Source organism: Acomys russatus, chromosome 28 (genome assembly GCF_903995435.1).
Source record: "Acomys russatus chromosome 28, mAcoRus1.1, whole genome shotgun sequence".
In the NCBI taxonomy this organism is placed as follows: domain Eukaryota; kingdom Metazoa; phylum Chordata; class Mammalia; order Rodentia; family Muridae; genus Acomys; species Acomys russatus.
This window is the reverse complement of record NC_067164.1, coordinates 9095350-9120047: the sequence shown is the minus strand read 5'-3', so window position 1 is coordinate 9120047 and position 24698 is coordinate 9095350. Positions and strand designations below refer to the sequence as shown.

Here is a 24698-nt window from a genome sequence, read left to right as displayed (position 1 = left end):
ACTATCACAAAAATAAATTTTAAAAAATCATCCTGGGACCTTTTCTTTCCCAAATAGCCTATGAACATTGAATACAAAGCGAAAAGAGCTATTTTTCCTCTCCATTAATTTCCTGTCACCTTCAGTCTTTTCATCTTAATACTCCCTCTTTACAAAGTCCTCCTATGTATTTTTGTATTTTGTTTTATTTAGTTTTGTTTTGCTGCATGCCAGGCAAAGACTCTGGCACAGAACTGGACCCTCCCCAGATCATGTGACACTGTTTTCGAAAGTCTTCCATTACATTCGTCACATAAGCCAATATTTTCAGTGAAATTACTTCTGGGTATAGATAATATCTGAAGCCTCTGCTAACTTATTTTTTTTTTTCACACCTTCCAATTTAGCTTACGCTTTCAGCATTGCCTTGAGATAGCTTTTGCAAAGGTCAAGAGATTTTCCATGGTACTTATCTTAGTTGAATTATCTTTGACATAAATCATCACTGGTTCTAAAAGGCTAACATGGAACTTGCTCTTACTTTCCTTGACCCTCAGTTCCAATGGTCCCCCCTCCTTAGTATGCACCTAAAACGTAAGTACTCTGCTTCTACCCGTGTTCTTTTTACTTCTTTGAGTAAAACTTATTTTCATTGTTTAGGATCTCAGTGGTTGGTCACGAAAGCCTTTGGAGCTGAATGTCTTTCTCGTTCTTTCTTTTAAAAACAAGTTATTTATTTTTATGTGGTGCTTTGACTGCATGTGCAAGGGTGCCAAATCACTTGGGACTGCAGTTTTTGACAGTTGTGGGACACCAAGTGGGTGCTGGAAATTGAACCTGGGTCTTCTAGAAAAGTAGCCAGTGCTCTTCACTTTTGAGCCATGTCTCCAGCTCCAATACTTCTTTTTCTCCTTCCCTCCCTCCCTCCCTCCCTTCCTCCCTCCCTCCCTCACTCCCTCCGTCCCTCCCTCTCCCCCACCACCTTCTTTCTCTCTCTGTCTGTCTCTGTTTCTCTCTCTCTTTCTGTCTCTCTCTCTGTTCCTCCCCACCCCCTCCAAGGTTTCTCTGTGCAGCCTCAGCTGTCCTGGAACTCGCTTTGTAGACCAGGGCGGCCTTCAGCTCAGATATCTGCCTGACCCTGGCTCCCGATGGGCCACCATAGCCTACCTGAATATCTTCCTTATGTGCTGCACATCTTTAAAAACATGCTCTAGCAATATAAAGATATACTGAAAACAAACTGTAGTACTATATCCAGAAAATGATGTAGAAAAAAAAAAATGCAAACTTCTGCTCTTCCAGTTTTCCTGTCAGTATAAAAACCCATATCAGACTAGCACTGACATCAAACAATTAGAGGACAACAGCGTCAGAAGTAACTCTGTGGTCTAAGAACAGTTTTCCTGCCATGGGACACATGTTTAAATGCTCTGGAAAATAATATAAAATGCCATCTTTACAATTACTCAAGGTTGTGATCTACAAACATTGTGCAGCTCTGAAATGGCATCATAGTTTTAAAAAATTTATTTTCACTTCCCATCAAATATCCAGTCATAACACTGAATTTTACTCTCAGTGGCTTTTACGGTTCCTTTAGTGGATGCTGTGAGGGCAATGCACACCAAGAGATCCCAAAGCTTTTGCCTTGAATAGATCTGAAAAGAGGGAGAGAAAAAAAAAGCCAGCAAACAAACACTGAACTCACACTTTGTCTGTTCCATAGCTCCTGTAGTCGACTGCAGCAGACACGGCCACGATGAGCGCAGGCATCCCATAGCCAACCAGATAAAAGTACTTCCTACGGGAATGCTCACTCTCAAAGACTTCCACCAGCATAATATACAGCTGCACCCCTTCTAGAAACATCCAGGTGAAGGCCGCCAAGAAGAAGAAATGTAGAAGGGCTGCAAATACTGCACAGGCAATCTATGAAAAGGAACAAAATGTCAATCACAGAAAAAACATGTAGATCTACTGCCTATCAGCCCAGCAATTATGAAATAGGTCTGCAATAGAATAATCTGGATAAGACTCTTGGAGTAGAAACATGAAAATGAACTAAATATAGCCTGTTGAAAACTGCCTTTTATCTTAATTACAGCTTACAGCTGACACCACATTAAAATAAGGAAAAATCATAACAATTATGGGGGGAAGTCTACTAAGATCCCAGGGATAATTACTACTGAGATTAATCTCAAAAATTTAAATTTGTATAATTAAAAATTAAAGATTTTTAAATCTTTAGGTCCAAAAGTGATTGTGTATATACACACACCACCACTGTTTGGCGTTATCTCACTAGACTGGAAAGTAGCCTTCAACCAATAAATCAATGAATCACTCACTCACTCAATCAATCAATCAATAGGAAGGAGAGAAATAAGAAAAGAAGTAAAAACACAAAGAAAAAAAGACAATGATTTTAAAATTGATTTTGTAAGTGTTTCATCTGAACAGAGCCTAATATGTTGGGTTTTGCTTTTATGTTCGTTTGTTCGTTTGTTTGCAATACTATCAGCCAACAGTCCTAGATAAGAGCTCTACCACTGAGCCCACACTTTCCTCAGTATCTTCTCATAGAAATGAAGAAGAAATAATAAGGTTCCAAATATGATGTGGAATACATTAAGATACCTAACTAATGAGAAAAGAGAAACACTCTCCCTGAATTTTTTGTGTCAGTCCCTATCTTTACGTTGTGTAGCAGAGACTGGTTTATGCAGTACCTACGGCCTGGTGACATTCATCATAACATCCTAACATCGGGAATTAAAATTCCAATAGTAATCTACATGAAAGAAACTAGCAGGATTTTAATTAGGGGTTAACTAAAGAATAGAATATTTTCCTCAAAAAATAACACAATTATTCATTTGAGTATTTTAAGGTTGGAATTTCAACTATAAAATTTTGTAATCATAAGACTTTAGTTTGAGGAGGAAAATGTGTACTTTGATTGCTTATTCATATATACACATTTATGAGAAAAGCTATTACATTAAGTATATGCTAACCAATTAAAAATATATTCACCATAATTGTATCCTTTGCAGTCATTAATCATGAATGCATAATCACAGGCTTGAATGAAACTTCATTTTATTATATAGTACAGCATGAATATGAACACATACTGGAGAGCAGCATTAAGTGAGTGAATCAGCTATTATGCCCACAAGTCGTCAGAAAACTGCCAAGTTTTCCTTTCCTTTGCAGCTCTAGTCATGAGAACATCCAAATTTATGAACAAATGTATGGCCTGTTCATCGATGGTGTGAATGCAAAAAACATGGGCACTTTGGAAAGAAATTGGCAATGTTCTCCTCACACTAAACATACCTCATCACAAATCCCATTTACTATGTTTTTGGTATGTACTTAAAGAAGTTGAAATATTATAACAGGTAATACAATAACAGACAACAAACAAACGAGCCACACTGCAATGAAATGTTGATACCAGCTTTATCCAAAATTGAAAAAAAAAAAAAAAAAAAAAAAAGGAAACAAACAAAACTACTTCTGTGAGTGAATAGATATATAAACTGCAGTGTATCCACAAAGGAATATTATTCAGTGTTAGAAATAAAAGAGCTATTAGGTCATAAAATTATATGTGAGAAACCTAAGTAAATATTAGCAAGAGAAAAGAACCAATACAATAATATTATATAGTATATGATCCCGAAAATGTTGGGGAAAGACAAAACTATTAGAGAAGATAAATAGAAAAAAAGTGAATGCTATGTCTCAGAGGAGATACAGTGAGGAAGAAAAAGCAAAAATAGAGTTTTCAAGACAATGAAACATATTGCATGTGCAGTAAGAGACAATATGTGTGTGTGTCCACAGAACACATAACACTGAATAAATTCCAATTAAATTATGAGCCATGGACTTTCAGTGATAAGGATGTGTCAATAAATCTTCATCAGTATTCGGGTAGAAGATGTCGACGACAAAGGAGGAGAGGCACATGTACAAGCAGGGGTTATATGGACAATCACTGTACGGTATCAAAAACCCCAGGCTGTTGTAATAAAGAAAATGAAACGTGCACTCCATCTGCAGTGTTCACTGTTTCTTTATGAAGATGGATTTGAAAAATGAAAAGGAGAGTAAGATGTGAAAACCACTGTCTGTGAATCGAACAAACGGGAGGGGGGCTTTCCAGCATGCTCTCTTCCCAATGCTAACAGTCCTGGAAAGCTGAAATTGTAGGTAGCCTTTGCAAAGAGCAACACAGGAAGCTTACTGGTTGGTCGGTTCTGTTGATTCCGATCAGGAAGAGCAGTTCTGCCACAAACAGGCTGATGCAGAGGTTCTTGTGAATGGTGTTCCGGTCGCTCTGGAGCCCACGGAAGAAGCAGAATGTGAAGATGCAAATCAGGAGGCAAACAAGAGACAGCAAGATTCCAACCCACGTGATTACATCCAGAAGAAGATCATGGACTGCATCGCTGTGCTGAAGACACAAAAGAGAATGTAAGTTGCCTTTTAATGTCAACAAGTATGACGGTAAGAGAGTGCTAGGTATAACCTATATTTACAACAAATATGAAAACTGAATCGTGTGGGCTTTCTATTCCATAATTAAAACATTTTGTCTGTTTTTGTTATGAAGCAAAACACTTGGAGATTCAGGAGTGTTAATAAAATTCATTGTCTCCATTCTTAGTATATGTATTTCCAGGACATAAAAAACTGACCAAGATCAATGTGACTCTGAAAGATTCAAGACAAAACTGTAGGTTTTTAACCTACATTGTTTTTTAAGGTTAAGCAAACAAACAAACAAACAATTCCTGTTGTTGTGTACTCTAAGATACACATTTAAGATATTAGTACCTCAACTAGTTTTTGAATCATCAACAGACTTTTATATGTATATGAAACTTATAAGTCCTCATATTATAAGTGATTGATTCATCATAATTTTCAAATTAAACTTGTAAAAGTATGCATTTTTATGAACCTTTAGTTAATTCCGATGAGTTGTTACATTGTACACCATCTTTAATGAAAAGCTTTACACGTAACATCTTTAATGGAAAGCTTTTAAGTAATGAGGATATCCACAGGATTTACCCTTACAGGATTGCTTTAGAGTTCATAGTAAATTGTCAAAACCTGAGTTGAGACACAAAGTGAAGAATAGCCTGTGCATGCCATTCCACTCTTATTTCTTGGGTTCTTACAGAGTTATAAACACCAAATTTCTACCAGTAAAGAAAAAGTAAATCATTAACTTAGTGTATATAATTCTAGACAACAAGTAAAAAATATGGGGACCGGCTTACCTCTCAAAAATCCTTATTGAAAAATAATTTCAATAAACCAACAAGTCAGAAACCCTACATGCTATATCGCTCATGAAAAACTGTCAAGGACAAATCAAGGACATGAGATTGAACAGGTATATTCTGATTAGCTAGAGATCAGTTGAAATTTGAGCCAGTATAATTTTTTGTCTGTGAAGATCATACCCATAGTTTTGTTAGTATGTGTGAATACCAGTGGGAGAGGAGGACAGAGGCATTAGAGCTCCCTGGACCTGGAGCAATAGGCAGTCGTGAGCAACCCAACATGGAGTCTAGGAGTAGAACTTGGGTGCTCCGCAAGAGCAATATGTGTTCTTAGCCACTGAGCCTTCTTTCCAGTCCCTTCTTACATATCCTTTACAATGAAAATTCCATAGTACCGTCTACATTAAAAAGATCAAGATTACAAATACTAAAGTTAGTTTTTAATCCCTCCTGTTTTATTTTATTCTTCAACTTGATAGTGTGAAAAGCACGAGTTTGAAGCTTTCTAGAAGCAAGTCATTATCCCTGAATTTGAATCATAAGAATCAGAGCACTTTCCTCCTGCCAGATGCCATTACACGGTTGTTATTTCATGAAGTCCTCCCCTAGAGATGACTGTGAAATAGGTTTGAAATATTCCTGCTTGAGTCGGCTCTATTTCTCAGGAAAAGCACAAATCATGAAAAAGAACTAGGTGAAGCTTTGTTTTAACTGCTTTGTTCTCCTAGGGATATTACTAAAACAGCCCTGGGTCTCTGATAGTTAAATTACTTTGTAGTTTGGGAGTAGAGAGTCGTTGGTGATGCCTGGCTCCCTTAACAGAGAGCTATTTGCTTTCCACTTTTCCTCAAAGGAAAGAAAACTGCTGGAGTATCAAGCCCTGGTGTTCAGCACAGCGGTCTCCCGTGATGGGAAAATGGCAGGTACAATACCTTCTCAAATGTATCCAAAAGACCTAAAGCACTAAAGAAAAATAGAGGTGGAAACTAAAAACCTCCCACTTTTGTTTGCCTGGGTGGTTGTATTATTAGAAATGTATTTACTTGGTGCCTCTGTAGACCCTCCAAAAGCCCCATGCAGAGTTGTGGAGAAAAGAATACCAGATTTCAAAATGTCAGCAACAAAAGTACATAAGATTCATACACAGAACAATAAAGCCTAGTGATTAACTCGCCTTTAGTGTTGTCTATCTCAGAAAACATCAACAGCCATTGTCAATATGTATATGATACTAGGATAAAACACCCTTGTGATCAACTCAAAATTTAAATACTACCAATATGATTTTTTAAAAAAGACAACAGACAGTAAATGTAAGCATAAAAAGGCTTTGTTTTTAATAGTTTGTCATAACAGAATTTCAAGGAGGTCAGTGCTCAAATATATATATATTCCCTTCAAGAGAGTGACTAATGAAATAAAAGTGAGAGCATAATATTGCAAAATGAGGAACAAACATTACCTGGAGGAAAAAAAAATGGCATCCATCCTATTAACATCATTGTCCCAACTTAGAACATGTGCACATAAATAATATGATAAATAAAATGCTCTCTAAATATGTGTTTTGAGCCATTTTATTCCGATCCTTTGGAAACCAAGTATCTAAGACTTAGAAGCCGAAGGATTCTCAAGTTGAAAGCCAGCCTTAGTAAAATAGCAAAATTCTTACGTGTGTCTCTATCTGTCTATCTCTGCCTTTGTCTCTCTTTTTATCTTTCTGACTTTCTGTCTGTAAAAAGAGACACATCAAGAGAAAGAGGAGAGAGAGAGAGAGAGAGAGATGGTCTAGAGTCAGAGAGAGATGGATAATGCAACTAATCTGATCTAAGCAAAGATAAAAGTAAATTAAAAGTCCACTTATGGATTACAGAGTGCTATAAGAACTGCACCCTGGGGCTGGATGTGTTTGCTTTGGGATTAAGAGTGCTACTAGCTATGTTTCCAAAAGACCTGAGTTCAATGCACAGCACCCACATGGCAACTCACAAGCATTTGTAGCTCCAGTTCCAGAGGATCTGATACACTATGCTGGCTTCTGTGAGCACTAGAAATGCACAGTATACACTGACATACATACAAGCAAACACGTAGATGTAAAATACAATGAGAAGGAAAACGAGGGTGAGAAAACTGTACCCCTTTGACTTCCTACTCCCCTAGTCATTCATTCCATTTCTTTAGGCCTCTTTGTTTTGTGAAATGTCGGTTACATTCCAACCCCAAGGTCTTTAATTTTATGTTCCCGCAGCCACAGTTCTCTTCCAGAAGAAATCCATGGGATGGGGTGATATCTTCTAGACTTTCATTTACATGTCTCCTTTTCAATGAGATTTTTTTTCTTTTCCTTTTTGTTTTTGAGTTAATTTATCTAAAATTATGAGCACATTTCTCCTCTATTGCTTTCCCCAAAATACGTGTTCTCTAGTGCTTAGCTAATGATATAATTTACAGCTTCACATTTTTGTGATCCTCACTAAAAACTGAGCACCAAAATAACGATGATTTATTTATTTGATTGCCCATTCCGTAGATCACAGAAACATACATGCTGTGTTTACAATCTGCACTTTGAGTGTGCAATGAATCTCCATTTTACTTATTTGTTCATTCATTAACCCAGCCAGAGCAGGGAGAAGCATATGGGTGGGGTTGCAGAGAGAAAGGGAAATGGAGAAGTGTTGTAATTATATTCTCATCTTAAAGAAAGAAAGAAAGAAAGAAAAAAAGAAAGAAAGGAAGGAAGGAAGGAAGGAAAGAAGAAAGAAAGAAAAACTAAATGTAGCTCATGTCACTGGTCTAGGAAGAGATCAACCTGACTCAGTGGAGTTTCAAGTGAGTGCTTCTTGTTTTTGTCCTTTTGAAGTTGAAAATCCAAAATGGAACAATCGTACATTCAGGATTATCCATCTCCCATCTGGAATATCAGAAGCCTGGTCTACATAGAACTGAGGCCACCATTTACTCTGATTGACAGACATGTGGTTTTTTCCCCCTATTTAGATACTTCTCATAACTTTTGCTGCTTATTAGCTAGAAAATTTAAAGTATCAAACTTATATATGCTGGATATAAAATGAATCCGACATGTAAAGTAATAAGTATTATTTCAACTAAAGATATGAAACATCATCATAAGTAAATGGATTTTCTAGTTTCACTTCTTAAAACTTAAAGTTTGGTGTGCATCATTAGTACTAGTTACATATTAATACCAGACACTATCCATTCCATAATATTTGAGAGTAGGACATTTCTTTTTTTAAATATATTTTATTAATTTATTCATATTACATCTCAATTGATATCCCCTCCCTTGTATCCTCCCATTTCTCCCTCCCTCCCATTTTCCCCTTACTCCCCTCCCCTATGACTGTGACTGAAGGGGACCTCCTACCCTTGTATATGCTCATAGAGTATCAAGTCTCTTCTGGGTAGCCTGCTATCCTTCTGCTGAGTACCACCAGGCTCCCCCATCCAGGGGACGTGGTCAAATATGGGGCACCAGAGTTCATGTAAAAGTCAGACCCCATTCTCCACTCAGCTGTGGAGAATGTCTTGTCCATTGGGCAGATCTGAGTCGGGGTTCGAAGATTACTGCATGTATTGTCCTTGGTTGATGCCATAGTTTGAGCAGGGCCTCTGGGCCCAGACACACCCATTGTAATGTTCTTCTTGTAGGTTTGTAGGATCCTCTGGATCCTTCTATTTCCCCATTCTCCCATGCTTCTCTCACCTAGAGTCCCAATAGGATGTCCTCCCCTCTGTCCCATATTCCTGGCAAGTGAAGACTTTCATGGGACATGCCCCTTGAGCTAGTGTCCAGATATAAGTGAGTATATACCCCAATTGAGAAATGTGGCTCAGAACTAAGCAGAGAATTCTCAGCAGAGGAATATCAAATGGCTAAGAAACCCTTAAAGAAATGTTCAACCTCCTTAGTCATCAGGGAAATGCAAATCAAAACAACTCTGAGATTCCATCTTACACCCATCAGAATGGCTAAGATAAAAAATTCAAGCGAATCATATGCTGCCGAGGATGTGGAGAGAAAGGAACACCCCTTCATTGCTGGTGGGAATGCAAACTAGTACAGCCACTTTGGAAATCTATCTGGCACTACCACAGAAAACTGGGAATAGGGCTTCCTCAAGACCCAGCTATTCCACTCCTTGGAATATATCCAGAAGATCCTCCAGCACACAACAAGAACATTTGCTCAACCATGTTCATAGCAGCCTTATCCATAATAGCCATAACCTGGAAACAGCCTAAGTGTCCCTCAGTAGAAGAATGGATAAAGAAACTGTGGTACATTTACACTATGGAATATTACTCAGCTATTAAAAACAAGGGATTCCCGAAATTTGAGAGTAGGACATTTCAACATTAAATTGTGAATTTGTTTTCTGACTATTTGTTACTTTTGAACAATAAGCAGAAAATGATACAATTTCAAGTATAGATTCTTCCTCATACAAAAATAAGCAAAGAGAAAACAAAGAATTACATGAGAAACCTGCTCTGGTCAGAATGCCCAGAAGACTAATAAAACATAGAAACAAGATATGGAAATACTTGACGGAAATCATCTTCCTATGGGGAGACAGGGAGAGAATCTCAGAGGAGTGGGATAGAATATTCAACTAGATATAGTTTTGGGAATTTGAATAATTCTTTCCTTGCATGTTAGAAATATTTATATAAACATGATTTTTCTCCATTCTCTGAAGTTTCTATTCATATGTGAAGTGAGATAGTTTTGTAGAAATTTCTGACTTTTCTTTTAATTTGATCTCACCCACTGTGCTCCCACTTGTCACTAAGGACAGCTCAGGGAGAATGATTGGAGGGAAAAAGACACCTTGGACAGTGTCCTGACAATGGCACTCAGACCATGTAAGACACAAATATGTCAGCGCATGCGGTCACCTAAAGAACGCAAATCTGTATTCATGAAATAGGGAAATGAGACCTTTGCTTCTTGATTTTAAAAATAACTCAGTCCAGAATGCAGCAGCACTTGGTATGAATGTCCTGAAAGTACCAGCATTATTTAAAAAGTGAGTTAACAAACACTCTCCACCGGGACTATCCAGCTGCTCCTAGATGAATAAGACACTGAATGAATTCATTATGCTTCTCTCCATTTCTTCTTTAAAGTAACATTTTTGAGAGTTGTATTTCCTGGATCACTCTATCAAAACTACGAACTGTAAGCAGTAAGTATTAAGAACTCATTTCACTTTCTGCATACTATTACACTTTACTATTATTAAAAAACTGCCTTTCAAACCTAAAACATTCAGAATACTGCTAAAATGTGATTTTTTTCTTCATAAACAAGGACATTTGCTTTACAATCTCTGCACCATAAAATAAAACATGGGAGAGAACTGTTGGTGTCTATTTTCTGATAAATGTAATGTGCAGTCTGCAAATAAGTTCCTAGAATTTCTCTATGTCTTGGGAACCAGGTCACCAAACACAAAGGTCTCCTCTCAGGCTTATGGGAGGCAAAGGGCTCTGTGGTCTGATGCAATGGTTTCTTCTGTAGAACAAGACGAAACTCACAGTTGAGTAACCTCGTGAGAAGGGCAATAGGATATTCTTTTCTACTTCATAGCAAATTAACAGAATAAATTCACTCCAAACGTTTATACTTGTATCAAATACACACCAACATCAGAGCTTTCAAGCTTTCATCTCAAAAGAGAAACACTAGCAAGTTAGAGGCTAACGAGACATTCACACCCAACTGCCTCTCAGACTTAGACTAACTCTGCAAATTCTCTTTACTTTAAAGAAATATAACTCCATGCTTTGAAACAGTTGAGATTTTCTTACTGTGAATTTTTAAAAAAAGAAAAGAAAATTCATCATATTTATTGAACCAGAATCACAGCTACCATAACAAGGGAACAGTAAGAAGCACTTTACTAAACGAAAAGTAAATACTTCACTTCTCTCACTGTTGTCTTACTAGTGTGCAGGCGAGGATTCACGGCACGGTGACCAGCTTTCTATTTTTGCTCAGCGTTGCCCTAGTTCTACCACTACGTTTTGCATCCTGACACATTCTTCATCGGTTCATGAAGAGCCTCAGATTTCAAGAATGAGGGCAGAAGGTTGTGAAGTGTAAAATCACTGTGACAGCCGAGAAGATGGATCAAGCTCAACACCATCTCAGAGCTTTATGAGTGTAACATGGGCTCAGGTTGGCTTTCCCCTGATAATTGGTGCAGGTGATCCTGACCAAAATTTACAATAACAGGTCATGCCGTCTGCATCCTCTTGGGTGAGTGGTGTCAGAGAGCAAATGTGATAAATAGTGGTCCTGACCTCTTTGCCTTTATGAAAATGAGTGACCAAACAACCAAAGCTTACGTGACTGTAGTATAAAAGAAGACTAAGCGCATGTTACTTTAAGGGTGTGTGGAAGGACACAAGAAAGCCCAAAGGGAAGAAAGTCTAAGGCTGTGACTACAGTATAACATACACATGAACATAGTACTGAGTATGGGCAGAACGTTACAGAACTAATGCCCTTATGGAGACTGAATTTCAGAGTTTGAATGTGATGCCCAAGATTGTGTAAATTGACAGAAACTTTTTCTCTCTCTTTCCAAAAGACACTAATTGTTGAAATTAATGGTCCTTGAATTAGCTGTGTTTGCCACTATAGTAGACTTGATTGTGTAGGTGTCTGATTGACCTGTGCATCCGGGTAGTTTCTTAATGTCTATTAGGTTACAACCTTCCATATCCTGAAAGGTAAAGGGAGAAAGAGGGATTGTGATAATCAATGCGTTAACTTTTTGCAGTAGATGCCCTTAATTAGAATTCTGACATTCTAGACACAGAAGGAAAGAGTCTGCTGAGACACATGTCTACAAGATGGCTATCAGTATCATCTAAGAAGATGGTAAAATAGAAGTTTTCTGAAAAACTAGATTCTCAATATGTGGTACTAATGATTTTGCTCTAATTTTGGAATACATGACAGATGACAATAGAGAAAAGATATAGCAAAACAAATTTATGACTGTTCTTTAAAATTGCTTGATTCTAAAAAAAAATGGCATAAGAACCTGGAAAATGCTACATTAACTCAGGAGTTTTCTGAAGTTCTGTATTAGTTCAGAAGACAGCACATATATTCAAAAAGGTAACTCACTGCAAAACTTTCCTAAAGATGTTGACAGAAAAGGGCAGTAAAGTAAATAAAGAATTTATCATTTTATTAGTAAAAAAGAAACATGTTAGCTATATCAGGTAAAACTGTTATCCCTGTTAGTAACTGTACATATGTTAATAGTCAATGTGCCTGGCAGTGTGTTCAAACCATAGGTGTTTGTAGACTTTCAGACAATGTGTTTTGTGATATTTCCCTTCCCCAAACTCCCTATATATCCTCTCCCATTAGCCTACCTAATTAGTTTCATATTCTTTCTCTCTCTTAAAAACGAAACAAGCACACAAAACAAACAAACTAACTAACAAACATAATTTCAATGAGGAGAAGTAAACACAAAATTTCATCCCTAATCAAGAGTCAGGCTATGCGGATGAGACCTGATAGGCTGTGGTCGCAGGTGGGGGAGGAGGTCCCCTTCTGTCAGAGGTCTAGAGGAGGGGAATAGTGCGGAAGAGAGAGTAAGGGAGGGGTAACGAAGGGGAAGACACACCTGAGGGGATAACAATTGGCATGTAATCTGAATAAAAAATAATAATATAAAGAAGAAAAAGCCATTTATGATTGGTAGCTTCTGGCAAAATTCAATTTTCTCCAATGGAACAACACTGGCTATATCAACTGCACATCAGGGGAACCTCACATACCGGAATAGTTGACCAACACAAAAAAGACTAATTATTATTATAATTTTGTGACTTACAGAGCCTATTTTATTCTCATAAAAATTATTAAAGAAAAGAAAACATTTAAATTGATTACAAACTGGATTAAGAATGAAAAAATAGTAAGTTTTCAATTTAGGTGATAGAAACCTGCACAACTCCAAAATACTATCCACAAAATACTGGTAAATGCACTGTAAGAATATCTCTTGCATGGCTGCTATGTGTCAGGTATGGATTAGAGCAATGTAAATATATGCATGTGCACACAATATATACACATCCTATTAGTCACCTGGTTTCCTTATCCATAGCAATTTCAGATAAAGGAAAAGTAATAATTACCAGGCTTCTTTTTTTCCATTTTCATGAATAAACTTATCATATTTTATGCAGAGTAGGGTCTTTCAGACACTAATCTTGAAGACAATTATCCCCCAGGCTGAGAGGCAGTAAGTGAAATAGCAGTTATTAAAAAAATAAACGTAAAGTTTCCAAGGATTTCCCAGGCAGCAAGGAGCTCACAATAAATCTTTAAATGGTAATATTTACACTTTAATGATATGCAAAATAAATTGAACATCCCTTGATATATATGGCACAGGATAGACAACATGCCTTAATTCAGAGATGTTTTGTTCAAATGCTTTTAAGGTCTAATTTATTCAAGTTGTCTTAAATGTCTATGTTAGAGAGCAATATGAGTTACCATTCTGGAGAAGCTGGTCTAATTCCTCTAGTGTCCAATAGTGCTCCAGTTTTATCATGTGTTTTCCAGACCCAGTAGAATGAAACAGGTCAGAAGAAGCCAAAAAATCACCAGTGAATGGTCTACATGCTAAATAAAGCAGACCTTTGTGATCTGGAGCAAATTGAATGCAGCTAGAAAACACTTTAGCTAGCTCCTTCTAAAAATAGTGTGAACAACACAGATGCAACAACAACAAAAAAAGGGTTGTTTATTCTAAGTATTGAGTATAACTGCACTTAAATTTCATGGTGCTGATTTTAAAATGATTCACAGTGTTCATGAACCCAACATTTTGTTAAGTTTGAATGTCATTTGCAGTTGTGATAACATCTTGACTCAGGTATAGACTTTGATAATTTCATTGTGAAAAGAATAATCTGTTCTTCTCATGCCAAAGCTAACTCCTGGGAAAGCCGTTTGAATAAAGTCGAATATATAATTACTCAGAAACTCAGTAAAGTATCTAAGCCTTGACGAGTAACTCCTTCCAATATCAAGAACTTAGGGAACAAAAAGGGTTTGATGAATAGTAAATAAAAATCTAATATTTCAGAAAACATAATGATTAATGTTTTACTGTATAATACATAAAAACTTTCTTAAGGGTATTTCAGAAGAAAATTTTCTTTGTATCACTGAATCAGTCGCTAATGTAAAGACAAATGTTGAAGATGACTTCCTTAGGATGACAAGAGCTATTTACCTAAAGATCAAGAATCCTCACTCTATGTTTTCTTATTTTTCATTCTTACACCTATTTCCTTGAATTATACATGCCAGAAAACAAACAAACAAATTATCATGGCAATGGTGTGCAGTATTGTGGAATAACTACTGCAAAGTTGACACTACAGAAGGCCTGTGATTCCTTATTTACTGTAGCTGGAATCATACTGTGGACCCTTCCAACAGCTGGAGCCCTCATGCGATCCCCTACCTATTTGAATATCCACGGTTAATTACTTTTTTAATAAAATGTTTCTCAACAGAATTGTAAGAGCACCACTAACCGCTATTAAGCCCTGCTTATAAATGTAATATGATGGAGACTGAAAGTTGTCGCTTAATATCTAAAGTCATGCTCACTATGCATAAGAGCACAACCACATCTAATTAAAATTGTTTGTATAATCCAGGGGTGGAGAGCAAGTGTAGTGCTATTAATAAAAAATGTTTATACTATATACATACAACATGTAATATATGTATAATTTATCGGATCAAAACCACTTCAAAAATAATACAACTTTATTTCATATTGCTAAAACCCCATCTCTCTAAGTTTGTTTAAGCAAATGTCCCTGAAAATCATGTCACTTTTCTCTAAGTCATCACCAACAACTGGCTAAGCCTCCCTCTTACATTCAGGTAGCAGTTTCTATTGCTGCTTTAAAATGTTTCTTACAAAATGCCAATTTTGATGTTTACTCATCCATATTTAATACAGACTTAAAGCTTTTGTGGTTGTAGAGACTGAAGTTAAACATTTTAAGACCAAAAAAGTATGCACCCTGCAAAGAAAGAAAATCATCTTGGAAGTGACAAAAAGGACATTTTCAAATATATTTCCATAGATTCCTCTTAATTAGTAAAAAAAAAAAAAAAAAAAAAAAAAAGTTCAATATTCTCATCCATTGCATGAGTTCAACAGTCTCTTACATCATAACGTCAATCAAGCGTTTAACCACAGTAATCAAGTGTTTAACCATAGGAAACCCTCTGGATGCACAACTCTCTACTGTGTTTCAGCATTTACTATGTTGAATGCTTGGCACGAGTCAGCGTCCTGAGCTATTTTGACTTTAAAACAATCAACCAAACATAAGACCTCGTCTCTATCAAATGACATTTTTAGGCATGAAAGAGCAAGGATGAAGACTAAAGTAAACTAAAGGGCCAGGGAAGGTATTTCTTCCTCAGGAAAACCAAAGCCAAACCCAACAGTTCTATTGGAAGAAGGAGGAGATTTTATAGAGCTTATACAGTAGTAATACAATTACTTTAACCTAAGTATGTGTTAGGCAGAAAAAAAATTTAACATATTTACCAAGGGGTTTAGGAATGGAGTATTATGATGTTGGACCATTTTCTTGCAAAAATCTAATAACGTTGCATAAATAAACATGCATGTTTAAAATGGCAGAGATATGACACATTTTAAATTTAGATAGGAATAATGATTTATTATTTGTCAGCTTTTATACAAAAGGTCATTATAAAATATTAGAGTGAAAATAATAAAAATTTAAATTTTAGTGGTTTTTTTTCCCTCTGAATCCTAAACATGAAGTTGAGCCCTGAGTTACAAGTAGGAGAGCCCTGGATAACCAAAGGTCCATCTCTAAAGGAAATTATTTCAGAAAGATGTGCCTTCTGTATGTTCCATGGATGGCAGCAAACTGTATCTTTTTTCCATTGCCTTCATGGGATATTTCCTCACATATTGACTCCTCTCTGTTAGAGCAGGAGAATATAGGGCAATGTTTCCCCTTTCCCCTAAAGAAACTGATGCACAGTTAAGACACAAAATATTGAAAATAGTGTACAGTGTAACAAAGCTAAAAAGGAAACAGTACAAAATTATGTTCAACAAGAAAATTCAAGCATAATTCTTTGTTCTAAAATATTAGAAAAATTTTAAAGAGATAGTTATTATTGTAGTTGATAGTGTAAACTTTCACATTTGAAAATTTTTTGCTCATTAAACTTTCTATATTTGATAACCATTAAGCTTGTATGTTATCTGGTATTTTGTTTTATAAATACACCTAAGTACTGCCTACAAAATATGACTTTCAGTCTCTACATCTGCCTTCATCTCACAGTCCTTTGGATAGATCTTAAAGCAGGGAAAATAATGTGGGGAGTATGAGTGTGCAACTTTGAGGATCATACACTAAACATTTTATTTTTCCACTAATGCAACACACTTACTAAACTATGAAAATGTCTTTTCTATTTGTGCTTTAAAGAACGAAATAGTCATCTTAGAAAATAAGAAGACTCATATGTTGCCAGAGCCTTAACAGTATAAAAGTACCTCATGTTTTCTTGTAGTTTTAAAAAAAACTATTACTTTCTAACGTTTAGCACACAGATGCTATGGTTTGGGATTTAAAGCTTCAGACAAGTAATATGGTTAAGGTGCAGAGTGCCAAGCAGGATGACCTGGGTTCCATCTCCATAGTCCATATGGAAAGGGCAGAACCCAGTGTTGTGTGGTGTCATGTAACTTACACACACGTTGTAGTATGTGCATGCTCATATTCCCATGCACATAACAATGGCATAATGTAATAATAAAAACACGTACATTTTAAAATAAATATATTAATAAAAGCTTCTAGGTGATGATTGTTTTAAATGAGCTATTATTACATTAAGAGTGAAATGCACAGTTGGTTTTTTGGTTTGGGGTTTTTCGGTTTGTTTTGTTTTTAGGCCATGGGACAGAGGAACAGAGGTTAGAATTGTGGTGAGCCAATACTATAAACTTATGGGAAATATACAATAATCAAACTAAAGAATATAAAAGTATTTTATAGATTATAAAAATGAATGTCAAGTTGAACTGATAGGAAAGTATACAAACAATTTTCTTACTAAATCTTATAAAATTAAAAACTCAGAAGAGAAAATAATTAAAACTAGAAATTATCATAATCTATTCTAAATCATTTGCTATGTTTTTGTACAAACTCCTAGCATAAATGTCAATTCAAGTAACTCGAAACAGATTGGATTTGGTTTGTATACTTCCGAACCTCTGCTAATCAGGATTCTATATTCAAATTGATTTTTTATTTTTTTCCTTTAAGCTTAATGGAAAAGTCTTAATATACTACAAATGCTATTTCTGTTCTGTATAAAATTATAGTCCCTAAGTTTGTATAATGATTATTTTTGTGTCATAACAAGAGACAATGGAATACTTCTGTAGACAACAGAAGCAGAGAAATTCAAAAACAGTTAACCAGCTGCAGCTGTGTTGCCAACTTGGGGTATAGGGTAGCAATTTGTGAAAGTTACACGTAGATGAGAGACTTTTTAGATGTCACTGTAATTGACTATTGAACGAAAATTATGAACAGCAGTTGATAACTTGTAGTTCCTAATCAAAAGAAAGTTCCTTATAGCACCAGCAGTATTAATCTAACAAATCATCCTAAACACAAAGATGAAGACAAAAACAAACAGGAAGCCTTCAGGCTGATCACCAGATTATACAACAGCTAGCATGGCTTTCACATTTAGCTGGAGGTTGCTTTATATGTGTACAGAAAAATAGATTGCCAAAAAAGGATGACAGAAGAACTGTCAGTTTCCACAAAACAGAGTCAACCCAAGACTAAAATATCAGTAAGAGAAGTCATGCATAAAGTATTTTGAAAACACCCAAAACAGATATAACTTACTAAGTACTGATTACATGCCAAACACAAAATCTTCACAATTGAACGAGTGTAGATATTTTTTAAAATATAGCCCTCAAAATGATAATACTAGTGAAATATTAAAAACAATAATTTGGTTATCCACCAAAACTTTATGGGAAGACCTTATTTCAAAGACACCACACACTTTGAAACCAGACCATGGAGAAACCAATTTGGTATTGACCAGGAAATCTTCTCTTTGCTGGCTTTCGTTGATAATACTGAAAGTTACTATACAGACTGCATGGATGAAAAGTTACTAACTCTTATTCAGCTGTGAGTCCTTTGAACTAGAGAACCAACTAGCATGGAAATTTATACCCATAGGTATAGTAATGACACAGGTTTTATGGGGACAACCAACTGCTTTCTGACTGGATTTAAAGCCTGTTTCACAAGAGGAAACACTTGCTTGGTCCTACAAATCTAGCCAATAACCCATGATTAGAAAGCTCACATGACCCAAGGGTAAAACTAATACTATTGTTGTCATAAACAGACATAGTATCAAACTTTTCTCTATGCTTCTCAGCCCATCGATTAGTGAATCTTTAGAGATCATCATAAAGAATTTTGGGAAGAGTATGGTGCTTGATGCAGAAATTCATAGCTGATTTTTAGAAAGCAGAGACTAAGTACCTGTGGAGTGCTCAGCCACAAAGAGTGTATGCCAGACAGAGTTTATGTCTATATCACACCATATCTTCCTAAGGCTCAGGTATCCTCACAGAAAATACTGGAAGACTAGATGGAAACAAAACCTTTAGGACATGCAGGGCCACTGCACTCATGAGTTTAACATGGCTGAGGTTGGTTGCCTACAACCTGAAGTAGATAAAGCCAGTCAAAATTGCAACTAGAAAAAGAAAAGGTTTACAGGATCCCACGCACACTTGAGCCATTGGTAGCTGATGGCTTCTCAGGAAGGACACCAGTTCCTTTAAGGGTTTGAGCTCTGTTAGGTTGATCCAGTTCCAGCTAATGGCCTTTATGTTGGTGAATATATGGTTAGCACATTGTACTTAGTGGGCTATATAAAAAAAGAAGTGATACATTTATCACTTTGCATGAAACTCAAGTCCAAGTAGATCAAATATCTCAACATAAAACCAGATACACTAAACCCAGTTGAAGAGAAAGTGGGGGGAAACCTTGATCTCAATGTCACACGACACAACTTCCTGAACAGGATACCAAAAGCTCAGCCATTAGGATGAACAATTAATAAATGAGACCTAATGAAACTGAAAAGCTTCTGCAAGGCAAAGAAAAAGACTGTCACGGGCAGGCTACAGACTTGGAAAAGATCTTTACCACCCTATATCTGACAGAGGGCTAATATCCAAAATATATAAAGAACTCAAGAAATTAAACAACAACAAACCAAATAATTAAAATTAAAAAAAACAAGAATTCTCAACAGAAGAATCTCTAATGGTTGAGAAACAAATAAATGCTCAACGTCCTTAGTCATCAGGGAACTGCAACTCAAAATGACTCTGAGATTCCATCTTATATCTGTCAGAATGGCTAAGATCAAAAACTCAAGTGACAGCACATGCTCGTGAGAATGTGGAGTAAGGGAAACACTCTTCCATTGCTGGTAGGAGTGCAAACTTGTACAACCACCTTGGAAATCAATCTGGAGGTTTTTCAGGAAATTGGGAATAGATCTACCTCAAGACTCAGCTATACCACTCCTTGGCATATAGACAAAAGATGCACCATACCACAAGGAAACTTGTTTAGCTATGTTCATAGCAGGTTTATTTTTAATAGTCAGAAACTGAAAACAACCCAAATGTCCCTTATCTGAAGAATGAATAAAAAATGGTGGTACATTTATACAATGGAATACTTCTCCTGCTATTAGAAATAAGAAAATGATGCACTTTGCAGACAAATGGATTAAACTAGAAAAGATCATCCTGAGTGAGGTGATCCAGACCCAAAAAGACACACATGGTATATACTCACTTGTTAGTGGATATTAGCCATATAGTGCAGAATAACCCTACTACAACCCACAAACCCAAAGAAGCTAAGTAACAAGGAAGGAAGATACTTGAATCCCACTCAGAAGGAGGAATAGACATAAAAAGAAGATGAAGAGAGGGGGCTATAGGGAGAGAGAGGGTATAGAAAGGGGAGTGAGGGTGAGCATCACATGTAGGCAGAGCTGTGGTGGGAGGCAAGAATGCAGGTAGAGAGAATGGAAACTGAAGGGGGAGGGCATCTCTGTGACAAGCTGGAGATCTGCAACTGGGTAGGCTCCTAGGAGGATATGGGGGTGACTCTAGCTGATATTTCTAGCTATAGAGGACAAAGAGACTGAAGAAGCTGCCTCTTAGCTAGGCAGGATGTCTAGTGAAGTGAAGGAGACACCAAACCACTCACAAAACCTTTGACTTAAAATTTACCCTGCAAGACAAGCAGGCATAAAGATGGAGCAGAGACTGATGGAACGGCCAACCAATGACTGGCCCAACCTCAGAGCAACCCAATAGGAGAAAGCCAACCCATCACACTATTAATGATACTCTCCCATGCTTGCGGACACAACCCTACCATAACTGTCCTTAGAGAGCTTCTACATACTAGCTGACTGAAACAGATGCTAAGAGCCACAGGCAAACATTAGACAGAGCTCTTGGAACCTTGTAGAAGAGTGCAGGAAAGAACAGTAATGATGAGAGGGCATCCATGTGAGGAACAACAGCAAAGGAAGCTAAGTAAATCCTGATGGCAAAGAAAGAAAAAAGAAAAAAAAAAACCAAACAAACAAAAAACAAAACCAAGAATATTATATTCAGGGCAAGTGAGGAAAATGTTTCAAGAATATGGTCAACTCATTCTGCACGCATGACCTAGCTAACCGCATTATAGTCCACCTACAGATCAGGGCATTTCTTTGACAAAGCCCACTATGAGCAAGTAGGCTCAGATCCACCATCATCCTCTACATCTCTGAATCAAAGAGTAGGCTTCAATAATCATCGGTGTCACAACCATCACCACAGCTTCATTTCCTGTGTTCTCCTCACCCTTAGGTGCCTCACTGGATGTTAAGGCCTTGAAGGCCAGAATTTGAAGCATCATCATTGGAGTTTGATGACATATGGAACAAATGGGAGTCAGAAAATTACATTTATAGAGAACCTGCTTTACACTAGAAGGTACATCAATAACTCTATGATGATTATCTTACTAAGGTCTTCAAAATGTGGAAAACAAACAGAAAGGAAAATAAGTGTTGCTAAGAGTATGGAGAATTCATAGATGAAATCAATAGACACAGACAGATAGTCAGACATGGAAAAGGCAATTCAGTACTCAGAGCAATCCCAGAATAAAAAGATGCCAAGACTTAAAGTCAATAGGCATCAAGATTATCCTGTCCATTCTCCCCTTCTTTTCAAAATTGTCAATCAACATAATAATCTCCCCTTCATATAAGTTTTCTGAAGAGTTAAAAGAGTTTAACAAGTATATAGAAATAATCTGTTTTAACTTGTTGCTGTATCTCTCATTGTGTACAAATAAAGAACTGTCCTTGCTGTAGGTAGTTTATTATATATGTGTGCAATAATATGAATGTATATGTAATAAAGAAAATGAATAAATAAATGAAGACAAAGAAATAAAATGACAAAAAACAATCATTCTATTGCAATAGAAGTTTGGTGCAAATTTGTTAATATGCTTCATTTTAGAATTCTAGTGATAACTAGGCTCAGTAATTTCAGTTCTCCTTTAATCATCAAAATGCCACTCTCATGTTCTGAAATCAAAATGGAGCTGACTGTGGGCATGAGGAGAGACTGTGATACAAGACACACATGAAGCATTCTGCGTGAATGATTGCTAATGGAAAGCATCAATTCCCATTTATTTTGTCCCTTGTGGTCACAGTCACGAGCCTCTTAAAATGGATTGGAGAAGGGCTGTTAATAAATGAACTGAGCACCCCCCAAAATGATATTTTGGTTTTGCCTAAATTCGATCCATTTTTCAGAGTTTAATGGCTTGGCTGGTTGAAATGCAAGCTCCAAGAGGTTGACTAACGCATTCCAGAATTAAATCTATCACTATCAATGTGGCCAATCTTGCTGAACTCCATCAGTTTGAAACACTTTGACAAAATAGTCTTTGCAGTCCCTTGAAGACCAGACTCTGTTTTGTGTTTAAACACCAAGAGTAATTTATTTTTATGTTGCCAGATAGACATAGATTCAGTCTTCCTCAAGGATACTTGTACCATCTCTTTCTAAATTCTAACCAACAGTATCTGTGCAGTAGGAAATTACTTGCATTTTTGGCATAAGGTATACAAACCCTCTGCCAGAGATTTTTGGTTTCTAAAATGTGCTAAACACTAATAGTTGTTCCATTTTTATTGGCATCATAGAAGTAAAAGTTCACAAGTATATAAATTCTTGTTGCTAATTCATCTATCAGACTACATAACTAAGGTAATAAGCTTCACGTGGTTCTTTTTATGTGCTAAGTCTAGCTGAAATAAAACTTTTCCTCGCACCTGTCATGGTGGTAAGATTTTCTTTGTTAACATTGCTATGTGCTACTGAATAGGTAGTCCAACAGTTTCCACATCTAATACCAGGTATCATCTATTCAAAATGCAAAGCATTCCATTGCCATTTCTTTGCAGAAAGATAGCAGTGCTTGAACTGCTTGTAGGATCATTCTACATGTATACTCTGAAACCCTGTAAGGAGAACTGCAATTGAGGTCTCCTACTTTTAAAGGGTAAAGTAGACCACTGACTGGCTGCCAGTGAATACTGCATCTCACAGTCACTTTCCAGTAGAAATCTGGTAATGGTAAGAATTCTAAGTTCAGATTTTGTGTACCCCTTGCCATTACAGCTAAATATTGTAAGTCAATATGAATTCCGTGTTTACCACCTTTATGTATCACATGTAAATATTGAGACATGTAGGCCACGTAGTATGTGGGTTTGTGTTCAGATTCCAGCCCTAGCCTATAGATGTTAAGCTTACTGAACTTAGCCACATCTCTATGGAATTCTCCATCTCTAGTTGCTGGCCACCTATGTTGTATACATGGTGCAATAACCGTAAATGTATACTGTGCATATTTTCATATCATTCTCAGACATTGTATCTAATTTCTTTGTGATGTTGCTCTTATGCAATCTTTAATTGAGACAGTCTTTACAACTGTCTCCATTAATTCATTAATTTCTTAATAGAAATATTTTTAAATATTTATTATTATTATTATTATTATTATTATTATTATTATTATTATTATTATTATTATTATTATTATTATTACAGTGATCTGCCTGAATGTACACCTGCAGGCCCGAAGAGGGTATTAGATCACATAGATGGTTGTGAGGCACCATGTGGGTGCTGGGAATTCAACTTATGACCTCTGGAAGAGCAGTCACTGCTCTTCACCTCTGAGCCATCTCTCCAGGCTTTTAATAGAAATCTTAAAAGCCAACAACTCTAGAAAAATTTCCTGATTTCATATATTCAATTTTTCCAAAGAACACTGTAAAAATCTCATCCTAATCTCTTTCTTACTAGAATATAACTATATGCTTCTGCTTCCTATATACATAAAAAAAACCTGTATATTCTTGTTTGAAGCATCTGTCTTCTTTGTTACTTAGCTATGCAAAGCTGTCCTCTACTGAACAGTTAAACTAGTTAAAATACATAACATTTCAAATTGTATTAAACATATAAAGTAATTTGCCTTAAAATATACTATCAATTCTTAAAGTTGCATAGCTAAGGAACATTTTTATAATAGGAAAATTTTGTGAAAATTTATCAATGAACATTCAGTAATTGTTAAAGCCAATTTAGGTTTTATGTACTCATGTTTTTAAAAACTCAGTCCCTATTAAAAATTATGACTAAGGTATTATAATGTGATATGCTGGGAAAACAAAAGATTAAATATTGACATAATGTGTATCTCACCCTAACAGAGAAAATATGTATTATGTTAATTATATAAGATTAAATGTTATTCATATATATTAATTATATATATATGCTTTAATTATAAGTTACATAAAAGTTTTATTATATTTAATGCATAAAATATTTGAATAAAATTATAGGAGGTTATAAAGCAAGATATTAAGTATTCATTTAGTTTATGACTACAATATAGAAAAATGTATTCTTTTCTCTGGATATTTTGTCAGAAAAATGTCTGAGTTTTGTTTTTTGGGTTTTTTTAGTCAAATAAACAACATAAGATAGCTCTCCTCTCCCTTTAATTATTGATTACAATCAACAGGGGGAAACAACTCAGATATTTATCCTGGCCAATTGTTTTGAGAGAAACAGGACA

The 24698-nt window shown here is 36.1% G+C and overlaps 1 protein-coding gene across 1 annotated transcript in view; it reads right to left on the bottom strand.

The window, feature by feature from the left end:
- Positions 1-24698, bottom strand: part of Adgrl3 (adhesion G protein-coupled receptor L3) — a 438014-nt gene that overhangs the window by 64871 nt on the left and 348445 nt on the right. The window contains exons 15-16 of the mRNA XM_051170906.1: positions 4241-4450; positions 1688-1908 (exon numbers count right to left, since the gene is read on the bottom strand). Of these exons, the coding sequence (XP_051026863.1) occupies positions 1688-1908; positions 4241-4450 (431 nt within the window). The remainder of the gene's footprint in view (positions 1-1687; positions 1909-4240; positions 4451-24698) is intronic.